Here is a 19,781-nt window from a genome sequence, read left to right as displayed (position 1 = left end):
AAAAGAGTTCTAACCAGATCAGACCTGTTTGGGCATTTCGTTTGGTAGAGATAACGTAACCTGGCGCTCTGATACCATGATAGAAATCTAGCACCAATATCTGTAACCAGCAAACAGCACTCATGCAGGAAGATAGAGATATATATATATATATATATAGAGAGAGAGAGAGAGGGAGAGAGAGAATGAAAACAAGAAGAAACTGAGGAGAAGAAGTCGTAGCCAAAATGGTTTGCACGGCCTCTATTTATAATCTCATTTCCAGAATTCTAAGAGTCTCCAATCGTAGAATCCTAGGAGATTTCACAAGCTCCAAGGACATTAATTACATCATAGAAACCTAAGAGACTTCACATATTACAAGGATATTAACTACAACATAGAATCCTAGGAGACTTCCCATATAACAAGGATATTAACTACAACATAGAATCCTAGGAGACTCTTCACATGTTACAAGGACATTAAATATCTTCACATTCTACAAGGAGGTGGAATCCTAAGAGACTCCTCTTCAACGTGTTGGTGAAGGATTTATATTTTAACACCAACTATAGTTTCTCTTCCCTTTTTTTTCTCAGCCCAAGAAACACAGGTCTTGTATAGAGAGAAACAAGGCCACCAACTTCAATATCAAGGCACCCAAGTGACAAAAAAGAACAACTGGAATAATGGCACAGAGAGAAGACAAAGAGAGAGAAAAAGCAAGTAACTAACGTGGGAGAGAAAGAAGGAGTAATTAATGTCAGTCAGCATCCTACCATTTATATAATGAAGGGGAGAGGGAGAAATTAACGTCAGCCATTGTTGCAAGTCTTTTTGTTTCTTGGTAATAAATTAAATTATTAAATAGTCTTTTCTTTCCTTTTTAATCTCTTTCTTTGCATCCTTGGCAGGCCAAAAGAATTAAATGGGGAGTCCAGGTCACAAGGAAAGGGCATCTAAGGATGTCAATATTTGAAACATCCAAGGGCATAAGGTCAATGGGCCACCCAAAAGCCAGGTTGAGCTTTATCAAATCGACTTCAATGAGCTCAAGCTTGACTTGGTTTAATAAATAAGTTATTGTACAAAGTCAAAAACTTGACTCATTTGTTGAAAGAGTTGCCTCAAACTCAGGCTTGAAACAAGCTTTACCAAGTTGAGTCCAAGCTACTCAACTTGACGTTCCACCCTCCTTATTAAGTGCAATATGTAGCTCAAATTCTTTCAGAAAGTAATTCAAAATAGAAGAGCTGATCACGCCACGCAATGGGAAAAAACTAACAGAACCTTCTCATTTGCTCATAATTTATAATATAAATAAAGTAGAGAAGAGCACCAAGTTCTTGTTTGCCAAAGGCATACAATGCCTATAGCTACAAGGAGTTCAAAAGTTTACTATCATTCTAAGTTATTATAGAGAAAATCTAGCCTTGTAATACTAATGCCTTAACTTGAACAGACTTTCCAAATTCCATACCATACCATTTAGTCAAATCAACTACACTAACAATTGTTTCCTTCAATAAAAAGCCAAGCATGCTTAGGAATGTAAGTTGAATAAAATTCAATTAAAAATAAGAATATAATTCTTACCTGATATATGGCATGATTGATTCAATATTAAATAGTACACATTGATGGATTTGCTTTTGTCACTCTATATCTGGTAAAATTGATTGTTCCTTTCCTGTGATACGACCTTTTCTGAACAATGTATATGTTTCATCATCATCTCTAAAGTTACCATCATTGTTCCTTCCAGCTCATGTAAATTGAGTTTTAGCATCATGCTTTGAACAAAATGTTGGACATTTTTCTGCTAATTAAATAACCTTCAGCAATTAAACCTTCTAGATGGCTTTTATTGTGAACATATGACTTAAGCATGAAAAGATGCCTATAAAGAAATAAACATGATAAGAAATTGTTAACCACCGCTAACCTTGGAAAACCCTTAGTACAAGAGAAATCCCCAAATACACAAGCATACTCTCAACCCTAATCTCCAGATTAGGGTTTCTCCTCCCAGAAGGACGCCCGATATGTTCTGCCATCCTCTAATTACAGCTGCCCAACCCTTATTTATACCTGTTCCTGGGTCAGTCTAAGGGGCCTGACCCACAACCCAGGACCAGGTCCCTAACAGTACTCCTCCCTTGAAAAACACCTTGTCCTCAAGGTGTGAGCATGGGAAATGAATGCAGACATTGAAAATTGTTTCCTTGCTTTCGGCCAGACAAGGTGGTCCACCAACTGTATGAACCTGTCTCAACAGTAGTCTTGATAGTGTAAGTGCACTCTTGAAAACCTGCTCCTCGTACTCAGAAGCTTCCTCACAATTAGCTCAAGACAGCACCACAAATAAATGCAAGCCAGTGGCCTGGTTCATGGAATCTTTACATGGAACCTTTAGATGCTTTATCCAACATATGCAAAAAGTCCTGAACTATGATGAACATCCTTAAACCCTCATCCTTTGCAGCATTTCCATGAAAATTATCTGTTGTTCCCTTCACCAGTGACTATCCTTTTTTCCTCGGACTGCAACCATGTAATTTCATTTTTTACATGCTCTACAAAATGTGGAAGAGTTTGTACAAAGTGCCCATTTTCTTCTATGCCTTGCATCTCTGAGTCCAAAAATTTCTTTGTTTTAGCAGCATACCACCAAGTTTTGACACTACTTGTTAACATGTCAGCATCAATTGCTGCTGCCTTTTTTGCATCTTCACGCTCATTCCAAGCCCAAATCCTACTTGTAAGCGCAAGCTTTGGAAATGATCTTCCATCTCAAAGGGTGCATTTTCTAAATTTTGCTCAGAATTCAGGCTGGGCATACTCTCACTTCCTCTAGTTGCCCTTGCTGCACGGACACCTTCAGATCGTATAATCTCTTGAACAACAAAGTGCAACGGAGTTGTTTTCCCATCTGTTCATTTTACATCAGCCAATTTTAATAGTGTCAAGTTTGAATGCTTTAGCACCACCATGGAAGGTCCCATCATTCATGCGCTTCCAGTTTGTTTGGACAGCTTCCAGGAGTTTCCTAAAAAAATGATTGCCTTTGAGTTCTTCACAAGTTGCCTCTAAAGTAATAAAGGATGCTTTAATGTTAATCATTTCCTCTGCAAAGTACCCATAAAAAACCATGCATCAAGCTGCTTAAAGGCAAAAGGTATGTCCACCAATGCCTTAAGAAACCGTTCAGCAGGCCCTAGCTGTGACAGTTCCCCCAGTATAGGCCCTATGCTTAGACTCTTCTTCAGAAGTTGGTTCCATCTTCAATAAGGTTTGAATTAGCTCGACGCTGAGTTCATTACCATGTAGTTCAATCGAAAGCAAGTTCATCTTCATTTTTTGCAGTGGCAGTCCTTGACGTCTGAATTCAGGTATGAAGACAGCTGCTAGTCTGCCTTCCAGCCCTTAGCTAGTTCATCAAGACACTCCTTGACACCTGGCATAAAATGTCTTGGTTTCATGCTGAAATTGTTCACTATAACTTTCTGTGTGTCTTGAGGGTTGCCTGGTTCATGACCATAAGATAGAAGGGCTATCTCTACCCAACCTTCGAGATGATCATTCGCTGAAGTGTCTGCCCAAGTTTTACCTGTAGGCTCAATATGAATGACAGCGGCCCTCCGTATTAGTACATAAGCATTCTTTACTACAGAAGATGCGCTTCCCCTGCTCTGTTGAATGGCCTCCAGGATCTTCTCGCTATCCATTTTTGAATGAGGGAATCTAACAGCGACAACTATTTTGTACTTCTTCTCCAAGGGAACAAGATCATCAATTATAATATCAGATAGCAGTACCTTAGTAGATGTTTGTTCCCTCAAGCCTCGCTGCCTTCCTTGGCTTATCAACCCTGACTCCTCGTTGGCCACCTGACTGTTCGTGCTCTTCACCCATGGAGGTTTCCCTGGCTGAATTACACGGTCCTCATACGCACAAAAAACAGAGGCCGAGACACACAGTGCTCGGTCGATGTCTGCTTCTCCCTACCACTAGTGAATTCCACCCGTTCTTCCTGCTAGCACGAGGTTTCAATCGAAACTTTAGGAGAATGGTGCATACCTTGGTTTTTTTATGATGAATGCGTCCTTGTTAGATGGTTGAACCAACCCCCTGAAGCTCTAATGTACTCGACGATTTCAATGGGCGCTTCCTCCAACAGCGATCGGAATATGAGGACGCCTCCGACAGGAAGAGCATCCTTCTCTTGCCCACTATCTCTGAGGCTAACATTTTGACTCGACAAGGTATGGGCACAAACGACCTCCCTTGTTGTCTCCAAAAATTCGTCTGCCTCTTTTTCCGATTTACATTCCTCACCAGGTTTGGAGCCTCATCTTCTTCCGTCCAGTTCTGCTCGCCTTGTTCTAATAGCATCAAGACTCGGTCGACCAACTGCAGCGTCGTCTCCTTCGCCAACAACCGTTGTCCAATCTCTCACCATGGAGGGTTGTTCGTTGGGTCAGATTGGCCAGAAGGTAATTCCCTCAGGGCAGCACAATTCCTGGTAGCGTTCCTTGTCTAGGAAGATGAATAGCTGCCACCACAACCATAATCCGAATCTCGCAAGGTTGCTGATGTAGTCGTCATACTCCTCAAACGGTTTTGAGCTCCAAGAGCCGGGGCTGGGGACGCCATATATCTGTGACCCCAGCTGCAGAAGCGTGTAATCGTCTGGAACCTCATCTGATGGTTGAAGAGGGCCATGGATGATCGCCTGGGGAAACGGCCTGGCTCTGATAGCATTGTTAGGCACCGCTAACCTTGATAAGCTCTTACAAGAGAAATCTCCAAATACACACGCACATACAAAGGCACTGTTGCGACCCAGATGACCATCAATTCCAATTTTATGTCAAGAGTTCAGTGAAAAGAAACATCGTTCTTCTTTTCTCAGAGTAAGCAACATAGAGCGGATAAAAATGGGTAAGCAACATAGAGCGGATAAAAATGGCTAAGCAACATAGAGGCTCTCAATTTTTTTTCTTAATTATTGAACTTGTTCAATTTTTCTTTATTAAGATGAATTGAACTGTATTATTCCTTGCATGGTCGCCACATGGTGATTGCAGGACAAAAAGATCACTTAGAAGCAATTGAGACAAAAACGAAGGGCCTCAAGAAAGGATCTCAGGTTTTCTCTTTTAAATCTTTTGAAATGTTCTTTAGATAGGGGATTATGTCTGCACTAGATATTTACGAAAGAAAGAAGAGGCATCTGAGAATGATCCATTAGAACCATGTTTAGATAAAAAGGAACAAGAGAAAGCGTCTTAATTACTGAACTTGTTCAATTTTTCTTTATTAAAATGAATTGAAAACTTTCCATAGTAAGTGCAGATAGTCATGGGCCTCATTCTCATCAAGGAGGCATAAGGTCTGAGTGTTGTGGAGACGTGTCAAAGTCTGCATTGCCATTTAAAAAGCATGCTTGGCACTTGATAAAGAAGGGGTAACAAATGCCTGCAATCTACAGATGATGACTATGTAATTCTTGTACATGGTTTTCATTGACATGATCAGCTTCAACAACTAACCATCAATTAGGTTCAGATGAGGGACCTCACGGTTTTGGGGAGACAAAATAAACTGAAACTGGCAATATCGGCACCGACACTAAATCATGCTAAATCGATCTAAATCAGGCAGTAAACACAAACTTACTTATACTTGGCGGCAAAATCAATCGACTAGCCCAACTTTATGAACATGTTTGCTAGATGAAGCCAACACTCCCATAGGAACAGACGAATGCAATGGTGTCCGACCTCCTCCACGGCATCGACGTCCCCAATCATATGCCGAATTTGCGTGGATAAGCTCCAATAATTGGAGCTAGAAATGGCACCCTCATCAATGGCCATCACGAGTGGCGCTTCGTCTTCCACAGCAATCCAGCCACGGTCATTGCCAGCAGCGGCCAAGCCCTTCGGTTGCATCACCAGCGATCGCTTCCAACGTCTCCCAAGAGAAATTTTGCGCTGGCCCTGTTCTGCAACGGAGGCTGCAGTTGCTTTATGTCCGTCGCAAGATATTATAGTTGTTGTACTGCTTATCATGCGTGAGTTCTCCACCCTTCTAGCATACAACATAGCAACAAATAGAAGAAATATAAATAGATTAACCATTGCAGCAAAAACTTGGCAGAGAAAATAATCAATTAATTAAAGAAACAACTTCATTGCAAATAAAAACCATATAATTTAGTTGAGCATGGCTGAAAAATGTGAAGTTAGTAGGTCATAATAAAAGCTTCAGGATTTGCAATAATAGAGAATCACTAGGCAAATTAGTAATATATTGTAGCATGAAGGCCTTATAAAGCGATGGGGTCATCCCAAAGGGGTCGGGGTCGTTTGGCATCTTAGACTTAGTAACACCTTTTGTAGTGCTATGTAAGCTCTTTTAAAGAATGGGGTCGGTTTATAAAATAATAGCTTTGAATTTGTCTAAATTTTGAAGTAAATTTCTAAACAATTACAAATTATTTCTACTACCAAAAGACCTATGGACCGTTTGACAACAAAGACACCAATGAATCTGCTCTGCTCTAAAGATTGGGGTATGTCATGAACACTAACACTATTGTTTCATAAACCTACCTTACTTTTTAAGATAGATTTGCGAAACATTTACTTGTTGTCATTGTTGTCAAATGACTCATTAATAAATACTAAAACTATTATTTTATAAACCTGCACTCATCTTTTACCAAACAACCCCAATTTGAAGTAGTAAGAAATATTATATTATATTACATTACTCTATCATGAATCTAAACCAAAAAAATAGTTACACTCATCAGACATTTTAAAATAAAATTGCTTGTATGAATGTGCTCGAGTATTCGGGGCAGATACAAGTGTTTACATCCCCCCTTCAATCCTCCGACGGCGGATCGACCGCACATAACTTGCGTTCTGGGTGGTGGATGTGGTGTTCGAACGTTTAATATCCACCCAACCACCACGCGTTGCAGATCCGTACCCTCCCCTGCGAAGAAGGAGGAAGAACGACGATGTCGGTGGCGCGCACCGTCTCCCTCTCCTTCTCCTCCTCTTCCTCCCTCTTGCTTGGAAGCTCATCCAAGCGCCTGGCATCCACTCCCCGCTCTGTTCGCCAGCCGCATTCCGCCTCCCCCCGGAGGCTCCACATCGTCATGGCCACACCGTCTCAGCCGCTTGAGGTCTGCGTCAAGGCCGCTGTAACTTCTCCTGAAAAGCTTGGTGACTGTACGTTCTTTTCCTTTCTTTGTCCCTTTCTTTGTCCTGAATCAACTGAAACGAGTCATTAGGGGGTGCGCCTCACTTATCCAGAAATACTGGGTATGGTGGGATTATTCCATCGAGCTTCATATTGACGATATCTCAACTTATCCTGGTTTTCTGGGGTTCCTTCTTATCGGGTAAGACGTAAGAACAACGGATGAGAGTCTGGAAACTGTCAGGATGTCTTGGGTTTGAAACCCAAAGTGAGTATGCTGTGCGGCAACTTCGTACTTTCTGATTACTCTTTGCATGAGACCTCGCGGGCAACGTGTGGCAGTAGTAATTTGATGTTTGCATGACAGGACGGTATGTTAATTGCAGGCCCTTTTAGTCAGAGAGTCTTATTGACACTCGAAGAGAAGAAGCTCCCTTACGACTTGAAGTTGATAGATTTGAGCAGGAAGCCGGATTGGTGAGTTTCTAAGTTGAATTGAAGTACAGTCGGCTTCAAAATCGACAGCTTATCTCTGATTTGTTTCGTTTCGGGGCTTAGGTTCACTGAAGCCAATCCAGAAGGCAAAGTACCAGTGATCAAATTCGACGAGAAATGGGTGTCGGATTCGGATGTTATTACGAAGATGCTGGAAGAAAGATTTCCGGAGCGGCCTCTCGCTACCCCTCACGACAAGGCGGCGGCGTATCTCTCTCTCTCTCTCTCTTTCTTTTGGCACTAACATGATTCCTGTTGTTTCATCTTGTATTGGTTTTTAAAGAGTTCATATGGTAGCCAAGAAAAAATGTTCAATTCAGTTCACAACTTGTACTAACCAGTAACATTCTATTATAATTTCATGTATCTTCAACCTATGTTCCTTCTGTATCATTTCAATCATTAAGAGAAGCAAGCTAGGGCTAGTTTATCTTGCTATGACTGAAATTGGGTGTACTGAATGGAACTATTCTGTGATATGTGGACATATGCTGGTGCATCTATTTCTTGATTCTGCACTCCCTTATTGGTGCCTTATCATACATTTTTTGTTATTTTTAGAGATCATGCAAGCATGCTCATGCACATGTCACATGTGCACGTAGGCACTCATCATTTATGCTTGTTCTGCTGAAAACATCTAGATGATATTATCAATTTAATTGATCTAATTTTGAGTAATTTCGTTATAGTGGATCAAAGATATTTTCAGCATTTATTAATTTTTTGAAAAGCAAAGACCCCAGTGATGCAACGGAGCAAGAATTGATAAATGAGCTGAAGTCCTTCAATGATCACATCAAAGAGCATGTGAGTGTCAACCTTTCCCTTGCATCTACCTATTTACTGGTTAAGTTTCATGGCAAATGTTATTTAGTGTTCCATGACACGTGTTTCTAATATGATGAACGTGCACTCTTTTGTGCAGATGGAAGTCTTTTCAGTTTTCAAGGATAACGTTATATATATATATATATCTGTGTGTGTGTGTGTAGGTAGGTAGGTAAGTATATATATATATATATATATATATATATATATATATATATATATATATATATATATATATATATATATATATATGATATATATATATATATATATATATATATGAGAGATGGAATTATTTTTTTTAAAAAAATCCATATTTATGATCCTGAGCACGCTTAGTCTGTGACTCTGTCTTATACTATGTCCAGCACTTTAACTTGAGGTGTTCACATGCTTAGTGGCTTTTAAATGAATGAGCCATTGCAGGGCAAGTTAGATAAATTGGTAAATGGCGATGGTTTGAGCAGTAATTGAAATTTCGTTGTACACACTGTTAATTATTAAACTAATTGACGAATGTTTCTTGACATTTTAAACTGTTGTCACAGATATCATGCTTAGTTTTTGTTGGGAAGGTCTTTTTTGGGTATGAGTCGGAAAGTTTAATATTCCTGGGGAATCCTGGGGGACTCAAAAAATTGAGCAATGTATCAAATTAGCAGAAGCAATTATAGGATTATGAGTTTTTACTATTGTTATTGCAAAAATATTGATCAAAATTGAAACCAGTCGTAAAAAATGTTAAAAAACCCCCCAAAAAATTTAAACTATATTTAAAAATTATTTTTTTGGGAGGAAATATGGCAATAAAACCATGATAAAAACCAACATTATCAAAATCAGTCTGAGTCAAATTGAGTTTGCTATTATTGTTCTTGCAGAAACATTGACAAAGATTCAAACCACTCATCAAAATGTTAAAAGAAACCTACAAAGCTTAAACTAAATTTAAAAAAATGGTTTTTTGGGGCTCTTATTGCAATGAAAATACAATAAAAAGTAAAAAACCAACATTTGTAAAATCAGTCTGAATTTTCGTCTTGATTTGAATTGGTGCCTAACTGATTCTGGCTGATATTAGGGTGCCATGCATGGTGCATAATTCATTTTTTTAGTTTTTAAAGTTTTATTGTTTTAATTATTTTTATATTTTTTCCTTTCTATCTTTTAATGTCTATAATAATATTTCTTGCTGAATCACTGAATGAGCCAATTCACTGAATTGGCAGCTTGGCTAACTCAATTCAATTTCTGGTTTTAACAATGCTGATGGTTTTTTTTCCAATTCGGATTACTTTTAAATATGGTATTCTTTCTTCTTTGTACTTAATTTCCCATTTCGTAAATGATATTTGGGAAAATATAATATTTTGTGACAATGATTTAAAATAGCTAGTACAGGAGTAGGACATGTCCACTATAAAAGGTCATACAAATGTAAAAGTTTTGACTTACTGAATACTCCGAAAAGGCAAGTTTCAGTTTATAGATTTTTCCTTCCTATTTTTCAGGAGAGAAACACTTTGGAGCATAGTTCCCACTTAAGTGAAAACCTGCTTTCCTAAAAACTCACCTATATTTTATTTGCTTTCCACACACTGCTTTCAGAATCCATTGCCTATGTGATGTATAATATTTTGCAAATATTTGCTTTCTTGCTTCTGCTTCTTGAATTGCTTCCTCTTACCTCATCATCTAGTAGTATCTTGATGAGCTGAGCTTAGTACCTACGTGGAACAAATATTATAGTGAAGCTAACTAATGAAAGCCAGTCGCTGAAACTGCTCTGCTTGGCAGTTTAGCTGCAAAGGAGCATTTAGCGACCTTTCTGTCTTCTGAGTCACTTTCCTAACTGTAGGCTGGGTGAAGCTCAAAAAGACCATGTAGATCCAATCAATGTTCGAGGTTGCCTGGTAGATGAGTCAATGGACTGCAGTCAGCCCACTAATCCACACTAGACATGTATAGTGTGGACGCAGGGAAGATATCCTACTAGTTCCCAATTAAAATAGTAAATGCCAAAGGTCGTAAACTATGCAGGGAAATTGTTAAGTGAACTTTATTGCTCCTTTCTGACGTGGTTTCTTTGAAGATAGACTTCATATTTAGATATTACAATTGCCAAACCTCTGTTAAAATATAAATCATTCACCAGCACGTTGAAGAGGAGTCTCTTAGGATTCCACCTCCTTGTAGAATGTGTTAAAATATTTAATGTCCTTGTAACATGTGAAGAGTCTCCTAGGATTCTATGTTGTAGTTAATATCCTTGTTATATGGGAAGTCTCCTAGGATTCTATGTTGTAGTTAATATCCTTATAATATGTGAAGTCTCTTAGGTTTCTATGATGTAATTAATGTCCTTGGAGCTTGTGAAATCTCCTAGGATTCTACGATTGGAGACTCTTAGAATTCTGAAAATGAGATTATAAATAGAGGCCGTGCAAACCATTTTGGCTACGGCTTCTTCTCCTCAGTTTCTTCTTGTTTTCATTCTCTCTCTCCCTCTCTCTCTCTCTCTCTCTCTCTCTCTCTCTCTCTTCCTGCGTGAGTGCTGTTTTCGGGTTATAGATATTGGTGCTACATTTCTATCATGGTATCAGAGCGCCAGGTTACGTTATCTCTACCAAACGAAATGCCCAAACAGGTCTGATTTGGTTAGAACTCTTTTCTCATCTTGTCTCTATCCTGAATTTACTTTTCTCTTGCGCAATTCTTGTTCCTTTTTCTTCTTGCTTACCCAAGGACACATCTTGTTATATCCTGTCTTCTTTCCCTCTCATCTTCTACATATATACCATTCCTTTCTGCTGTCATGGAAAACCTTTCGCATTCTGGCATGTCCTCAAGTTTTCTTCCTCACCTTATTACCGAAAAACTCAACCATGAGAATTATCTGATCTGGAAAAGGCAAATCATGCATTTCATAAGAAGTCAAGGCCTCTTTGGACATCTCGATGGTTCAACAAAGGCTCCACCAATATCCGTCTTACAGGAAATAAAAAATGAGGCATGAGAAGTTATTGCTGTTCATGAAGACAACAATCCTGAACATGCTATGTGGATGAGACGTGATCAAAGTCTGGTTGCGTATATTTTGTCCACTTTATCTCAACAAGTGTTACTTTCAGTTTCTGATGATTGTACTGCAGAAGAATTATGGGAAACCCTTGCTGATACCTTTTCCCAAATATCAGAAGCTCGAATTATGTACTTAAAGAAAGAATTTCAGAATTTGAGCAAAGGTTCAACGTCTATCATGGATTATTTGGGGCGTATTAAGGCCGTCGCAGACCAACTTGCTGCCTCAGGGAATAACATTTCTGATAAGGAAAAGGTGCAGCAAACCTTGAATGGACTTGGGCATGATTATCATGCTTTTATTACAGCTCTTGAGGTCCTTCTTGTTCTGCCTTCCTTCAACGAACTACAAGGTAAACTTCTCCAACATGAAATGAATATAAAAAGAGTCATTGAAAGGACTGATCAAGGGAACTCCAAAAATGTGTTGGCTATGAATGTAAAGTTTGGTAAGAGCCATGGGAACTCCAACCATGGTGGTCGTGGCATTCTACCAACACCACATGACCAAGGTATGTCTCCTTTGGATACTTCAAGAAAAATACCAATTTGTTTTCAGTGCAACAAGAAAGGACACATGAAGGCACAATGTTGGTTTAATCCTCAAAATAAAAACAAAGGGGTAAGACATGATTATAAACAAGGAGGCCAAAGTTCTAAATCCACCGCTGAAGATATGCAACAGCTATTGATGGCCGCATTCTCAAAGATGACTATAAAGCAAAATGAGCAGGGAGAATGGTTCTTGGATTCAGGTGTAGCTACCCATGTGACAGGAAATGCAGGTAAATTGACTAACTTATCCCCTCATTACGATAGAAGTTGCATTATAACAGGTGATGGAAAATCTCATCCTATTACACATATTGAAAATGCACATATTCCATTGTCATCCTCGTCTCTATCACTGTCTAATGTTGTTCTTGCTCCCAATATCAAAAAGAACATCATATCCATTTCTAAACTCATTGATGATACAAGCTCTTCTGTTAAATTCACACCTTCTTCTGTCTATGTCAAGGACCTCCAAACGAAGAAAATGTTCGCTAGAGGGGAGCGTCAAGGGAATATGTACGTCCTCAAGGAATGTCTACCCAAGGATTCATCCACTTTTGATATAGGATTGAAGACATTTTCTCTTTCTCATAATGCGTCATCAGTGCCAAGTTCTTGCTATTTTCAATCAAAAGTAAGGGGCCCTAACCAATTTTTGGAATCTGATTTGTGGCATAGTCGGCTAGGACACTGTGGTCGACATTTCATTGAAAAACTTGTCACAGATAGTCTCATTTCAAGATCAAGTTTACCTCTTACTTCAAGTGTCAAAAAATGTTCAAGTTGTGGACTTTGTAAGAGTCATGTTTTACCTTTCCATAATATAAATCAAAGGGCTTCCAAACCTTTTGAAACTATTTTTTCTGATGTATGGGGGCCAGCCCCTATTGATTCTATGTTTGGGTCAAGATATTATGTCTTATTCATTGACTCTTACTCACGTTTCACCTGGATTTACTTCATGAAACACAAATCAGAAGTACCTCACATATTTCGAAACTTCTATGCCATGATTCAAACTAAATTTTCATCCAATGTGGTGCATTTTCAATGTGATGGAGGGGGAGAATATTCCTCGCTTGATTTTATTGAATTTCTACGTGAAAAAGGGATAACTAGACAAATTTCCTGCCCTTACACACCACAACAAAATGGTGTAGTTGAGCGGAAACATCGACATATAGTTGAAAGCGCCATGAGCATGATGCATGATACTAATGTGCCCATTTCCTTGTGGACTGAAGCCTTCCATACTGCTGTATACATAATAAATTGTTTGCCTATGACACTCTTGATGTCTAAATCGCCATATTTTACACTCTTAGGCAAACAACCTGATTACAAGAACTTGAAGGTTTTTGGTTGTGTATGCTATGTTCACGTTGATGCTGCCTTGAGGAACAAGTTTCAAGACAAAGCTATTCAATGTAGATTCGTTGGATATGCTGATGAATATAAAGGTTTTTGATGCTATGATCCAACAACTAAACGTATCAAAACTTCAAGAAATGTCATTTTTGATGAACTTAGTTTTGATAATACAAATGAAATGCCTATGACCATTGAATCTTATGATCCCTGGACTAGTACACAGTTATTCAATGCAGATCCTGTTATAGAAAATGATGTGCCTCAAAGTGAAGATTCAGATAGAGCAATACAACCGTCGGATATGGCTCAAAGTGAAAATCAAGAAGATCCAACACAGTCATCAAGTCATCAAGAAAACAATAATGAACAGAGCAACGATGCACATCGGTATTCGGGTCTTATCTACAGTCGACGACTAAGGGACAGAGATGCTCACAGTGAAGAAGACAACATGCCCCACCTTAGAAGATCCCAACGCATTCGTCATTCCATTCACAGGTGGGTTAGCTATGATTCTTTATCACTTGATTTTCAGTTATTCATGGCAAAAGTTGGCAAGGAGGAAGAACCTACTTCATTTGATCAAGCATCAAAATCACATCATTGGAGAAAGGCTATGAAAGAAGAAATGGATGCCTTGCATGAATGTGGAACATGGGAGATCGTTCCGAGGCCACACGAAAAGAACGTAGTGGGCTCCAAATGGGTATATAAAATTAAATACAAACCTGACGGCAGCATAGAAAGACACAAAGTAAGGTTAGTAGCAAAAGGGTTTACACAACAATATGGAGAAGATTATGATGAGACATTCAGCCCTGTGATCAAAATGGGAACAATTCGCTTGATTATATCATTGGCAGTTGAATATGGATGGAGACTACATCAAATGGACGTGAAGAATGCTTTTCTTCATGGTGATTTAAGGGAGGAAGTATATATGGAACAACCTCCAGGATACACGAAAAGAGACTCTCATGCATGGGTTTGCAAACTAAGAAAATCTATTTATGGACTTAAACAGGCCTCACGTTCGTGGTTTGACAGTTTCTCTTGCAAGATTCAAGAATGTGATTTTCGGAGATGTCCTCTAGATCACTCTCTTTTCATTTATCGAAAGGAAAACATATTTACTTTACTTCTTATATATGTTGATGATATTGTTATCACAGGCAATTCAGAAAAACACATAGAAGAAGCTAAAGTTTTGATGATGCAAAACTTCAAAATGAAAGAGCTTGGTGATTTACGATTCTTTCTTGGAGTGGAGATTGATAGGCACAATAATCGTCTCACATTGACACAACAGAAATACACGTTGGATCTGTTGAAAAAGTCAGGTATGTCTGATTGTAAGCCTGTTGGAACTCCTAGTGTTCTAAATCAAAGACTAAGTGCTCAAGATGGCGAGTTATTTGAAGATCCTACGCAATATCGAAGTATTGTTGGGGCACTTCAATATCTTACATTTACTAGACCAGATATTATATATGCTGTGAATCAAGTATCCCAATTTATGCATGCACCTAGAGATACTCACATGGATGCTGTCAAAAGAATATTAAGATATCTTAAAGGGACAGCATGAGATGGCTTAGTTTATGGTAAGAGTGAAAATATAACTACTGGACATCAACTTATGACATTCACAGATGCAGATTGGGCTGGAGATCCCGGTCAAAGAAAGTCCATTTCTGGTTTTTGTATTTTCATTGGACGTAATCTTGTGTCTTGGAGTTGTCGAAAGCAAAAGGCAGTAGCAAGATCCAGCACTGAAGCTGAATACAGATGCATGGCTGCAGGTACTGCTGAAGTTACATGGGTTAGACATTTGCTAGAAGACATTGGAGAAAAGATTAAAACATCAATGTTAATGTGCGATAATCAAAGCGCTATTAACATTGCCTTTAATCCCGTACAACATGGTCGAACAAAGCACATTGAGATTGATCAACACTTTGTTAGACAAAAGGTGGAAGACAAGGAGATTCAGCCTATTTATGTTCGTACAGATGAACAAGTTGCAGACTTATTTACAAAAGGATTAACAAAGGAACGATTCTGGTTTCTAAAAGGCAAGTTGTACATGGTGCAAAACCATGCACAACTTGAGGAAGGGTGTTAAAATATAAATCCTTCACCAGCACGTTGAAGAGGAGTCTCTTAGGATTCCACCTCCTTGTAGAATGTGTTAAAATATTTAATGTCCTTGTAACATGTGAAGAGTCTCCTAGGATTCTATGTTGTAGTTAATATCCTTGTTATATGGGAAGTCTCCTAGGATTCTATGTTGTAGTTAATATCCTTGTAATATGTGAAGTCTCTTAGGTTTCTATGATGTAATTAATGTCCTTTGAGCTTGTGAAATCTCCTAGGATTCTACGATTGGAGACTCTTAGAATTCTGAAAATGAGATTATAAATAGAGGCCGTGCAAACCATTTTGGCTACGGCTTCTTCTCCTCAGTTTCTTCTTGTTTTCATTCTCTCTCTCTCTCTCTCTCTTTCTCTCTCTCTCTCTCTCTCTATCTCTATCTTCCTGCGTGAGTGCTGTTTTCGGGTTACAGATATTGGTGCTACATTTCTATCAACCTCTACCCTTGCCAAACATTGAACTTATCATTGTTCACATGTTAACATGACTGGTGGTATCCTGTATCAACACGTGCTAGTTACCCCTGCAATGATTCTCTTGCGAGCGATTAGCCTCCAATAAAAGCACTTATTATTTATGTTTTTGTTTGCCAAATTGTAAAAGGTCTTGACTTCAAATTTGTTCTTTGTGTGTGTAGACAACTGTTACCTCCCATTCTATGGGTATATATATGTTACACCAGTCATGATCCCTCAGCATTGGGATTGCTTTATTCCTCGTATGGAGAGCTGAATTTTTATACATTGATTAAACTTTCCACATTGAATATCAGCTACTGCATGCGTTTGACTGAACTGATAGCAACATGGAAGTACTTCTGTTAGTCCATTTGGTTAGTGCAATGTGGTGACCTTTAAAATGCCTTAACACTTTGACAGTTTGATGTTTAATATATTTCACAGAAAATGCAACCTGTCTATTAGGGCATGTTTTTTCTTTTCAAGGACAAACACATCAAGATCATGGGTAATCACAAGATATAGTTCATCATTGATCGTGTAACTCTTTGTGAATGCCTTTTAATAACCTCCTGCAAGTTTAACTATGAAATTGCTTAAGCCTGCTTCAGCGTTCTTCTCCTCTGGCTGCACAGGTTTGGTGATATTCATATGCATGCTTATTTCTACTAATCTTTTTGTATTACCTTCAACCTATCTATCATGGCATGTGGGTAATGAATACCATGGGGACAATGCTAAATTCTGTAAAACAAATTAGTTTTCAAGTTTTTTATCCTTATGCTACAGGGTCCTTTTATCAGTGGAAAGGAAATCTCAGCAGCAGACCTCGCTCTTGGACCGAAGCTTTACCATTTGGAGGTTGCCTTAAGTCACTACAAAAATTGGTCAATTCCGGAATCTCTACATCACTTGAAATCATACATGAATGTAAGCCTGCAATCCTCCTACACTAATGAGTAATATTTACAATGTTATTCTGAACACTATGCATGTTAGTGTTCATGCTTATGCAGACCTGATTATATAATGCGACACTCTTGAATTCTATGTATTGTTTGCAATGGCATTCCGAAGCTTGTATTGTCTGTGTGCCTTCAAAGCATGTATTATCTGTGTGCCTCTTTACATGTGATGTGAGGGTGAATCTAGTTGTCCTTGATCTTAGGATTGTTTTCGTTATCATTTTGAAGCATGCTTTACTGATTGCCTGCATGTCTGTCTTGATGCACTTTAAGATTCTATCTGGGTTCAGTTGCAGAGTCACAAGATCGTAAAGCTCTATGGAAGATTTTTAGTTAAAGGATTGCTTCTCAACCTGATATTTTTTTTTGGGGCTTTTTGCAGTTCCTCTTTTCCCGTGATTCATTTGAAAAAACTAAGCCCCAAAAGGAGGATGTTATTGCTGGATGGAGACCAAAAGTAGTCGGTTGATGATGGTGATGGTTCTTTCTAGCTACTCAGTATTCACAAAGGCTGGTTCACGATTGCTTGTTGATATACTGTTCACTTGCCTTCCACGTGTATAAGGTGTAGATAGAAGGCAACATAAAATGGATGTGCGTTAAACAGGGGCACTTCCTTCCTGTCACTGGGAAAGAAGCTGAAAAGCAGCTCACTCTTTTGCTTGTTTTGGAGATGCACATTTTTAAGGGACAAATAATGTCGAATAAAATATACGAAGAATATAACCTTTTTGTTCAAATTTAGGTTTTGTTTTTTAATTTTCACAATAATTTCATTAGAATGATGCCCCTAAAAAGATATTTAAATCGAATGTTATTTATAGTTCGATAATTGTTCGATGCTAAATGCTTCAGATTTAGTTCACTGGAATGTTTGAAACCAAACTGGGTTGTTAGGTTCAGTTAAGTAGATAATTAAATGACTAATAAGTAATTATATTGGTTCATTCAAGAGTTCATCTATTGGTGCTCGAGCATTCACAAATATAGTTACAGATTTCTTATGTTTACGGTCCTAGGATTTGCCAGTATGGCAAACCCAAAGAGCGAGTAGGAGTTATATTCTGAAAGAAGACAGAGGATCAAATATAAGTGGATCGCTCTTCTTAAAACCTGTATCCACAAACATGATGGAGTGGTCTTATTCAACATCAAGTCCTAAAGTATGTACAGGATTTAGATAACCAAAATAAAAAAGAAAATTATTGAGTTCAATGCGGCTTTGCTGAGGCCCAATTTAAAATGATTTTATCGTTAAACTCCAATAAGAGGCATTTACCAATTATAGTTCACCAACTTGCATGTAATGATGAGTCGGATCAAACTCACAAGGAGTAAGGTGTTGAATTAACCAAATAAAAGAACTCAAATTTTATTAAGTAACCTCAAATTATTCAATCTATCATACACAGCCCACACAATGACAAAAGAAACCGTCAAACTCAAGACTATTCCTAAACTGGAAAATGTAGTGTGCGAATGCTTTTCAAGCGTCAAATAAAATGGGGTCCACCATGCATTGAGTGAAAGAAAATTTGAATGTAATTCAAGTCAAGAATTATATCTGGATGGAGAAGAAATTCGCATAAGATCTTCATGCAAGGATGGATATGACAGGGTCATGATTCTTACAAAACAAAGAAGCATATTGCAAAACAAGTTAATGCATAACACACTTTTTCTGATATTAGTCCGTTAAGACAGAGACTAATCCTCACTACCTCAGTGCTATTGATTTCAGACACTCGCCCGTTTTTATAATGTCTTGAGATAACCACATTCTTTAAACTAAGGAAGGAAGTGGTTTCCGAAACACTCACCCTACTTGTTCAAAACTTTGGATGATATAACAGTCAAATTTGTATATGTGAAAGGTGAATCAGATCCTTTTTTCCATCTTGAATGGGTCTAGATACATTCTCCCACATTTTCCCACTCGTACTTGTTGCGAAAAATAATATTTCATTGTACTGTATTGATTTCACACACACACACACACACACACACACACACACACACACATATATATATATATATATATATATATATTGGAAAATAGATTGTTCGACCCTATGGTCATGAAGGAATATATATATATATATATATATATATATATATATATCCTCATGACTTTTGGCTATATTTTGATGAGATGTAGTGTTGCTACTTTAGTATGTCACCTAAGGCAATGAATAATTCGATTGGATAGATCAATTGTCTCTTCGCTGATGTTAATATTTACAGCATGCAACATTGAATCGCCTAGAAAACTTAATTCAATAATAAATATTAAATATAAGATGAGATCTCAGTCTTACATATTCAACTTTATTAATCCAATGAGATTGAATATATTCAAACTTGTCTAATGCATAGTGAGCAACCTCTATGTACGAGAGCTATACATTTTTCTTTTGCAGGTACAAGGTATTTTATAATATTATCTGATATATATATATATATATATATATATATATGACTTAAGATACTTAAGTTTGTATCTCTGGACACAACAAAAAAGCAAGGATCAATGGATCATTCTTCATTTTCCATTATTGAACAACTTAAATATATCGCTATATATATATATATAGATGACTTAAGATACTTAAGTTTGTATCTCTGGACACAACAAAAAAGCAAGGATCAATGGATCATTCTTCATTTT

The 19,781-nt window shown here is 38.0% G+C and overlaps 1 protein-coding gene across 1 annotated transcript; it reads left to right on the top strand.

The window, feature by feature from the left end:
* Positions 1–6,870: 6,870 nt before the first annotated feature.
* LOC116255819 (glutathione S-transferase DHAR2-like) lies at positions 6,871–17,853 on the top strand. The gene is made up of 6 exons (XM_031631850.2): positions 6,871–7,232; positions 7,590–7,680; positions 7,762–7,905; positions 8,391–8,508; positions 16,938–17,078; positions 17,496–17,853. Exons 1-6 carry the CDS (start codon positions 7,019–7,021, stop codon positions 17,580–17,582), a joined length of 795 nt encoding a protein of 264 aa, XP_031487710.1. The 5' UTR covers positions 6,871–7,018; the 3' UTR covers positions 17,583–17,853.
* The last annotated feature ends 1,928 nt before the right edge of the window (positions 17,854–19,781 follow it).

The sequence above is a fragment of the Nymphaea colorata genome, chromosome 6 (assembly GCF_008831285.2).
Source record: "Nymphaea colorata isolate Beijing-Zhang1983 chromosome 6, ASM883128v2, whole genome shotgun sequence".
Taxonomy (NCBI): Eukaryota; Viridiplantae; Streptophyta; class Magnoliopsida; order Nymphaeales; family Nymphaeaceae; genus Nymphaea; species Nymphaea colorata.
This window is presented reverse-complemented; position numbering and strand designations above follow the sequence as displayed.

Excerpts from the sequence above, each read along its gene's own strand:
- LOC116255819 (XM_031631850.2), top strand. The coding sequence starts at position 7,019 with ATGTCGGTGGCGCGCACCGTCTCCCTCTCCTTCTCCTCCTCTTCCTCC. Across the intron at positions 7,681-7,761 it reads TTGAGCAGGAAGCCGGATTG|GTTCACTGAAGCCAATCCAG; the intron begins GTGAGTTTCTAA and ends TTCGGGGCTTAG. Across the intron at positions 8,509-16,937 it reads ATGATCACATCAAAGAGCAT|GGTCCTTTTATCAGTGGAAA; the intron begins GTGAGTGTCAAC and ends CTTATGCTACAG.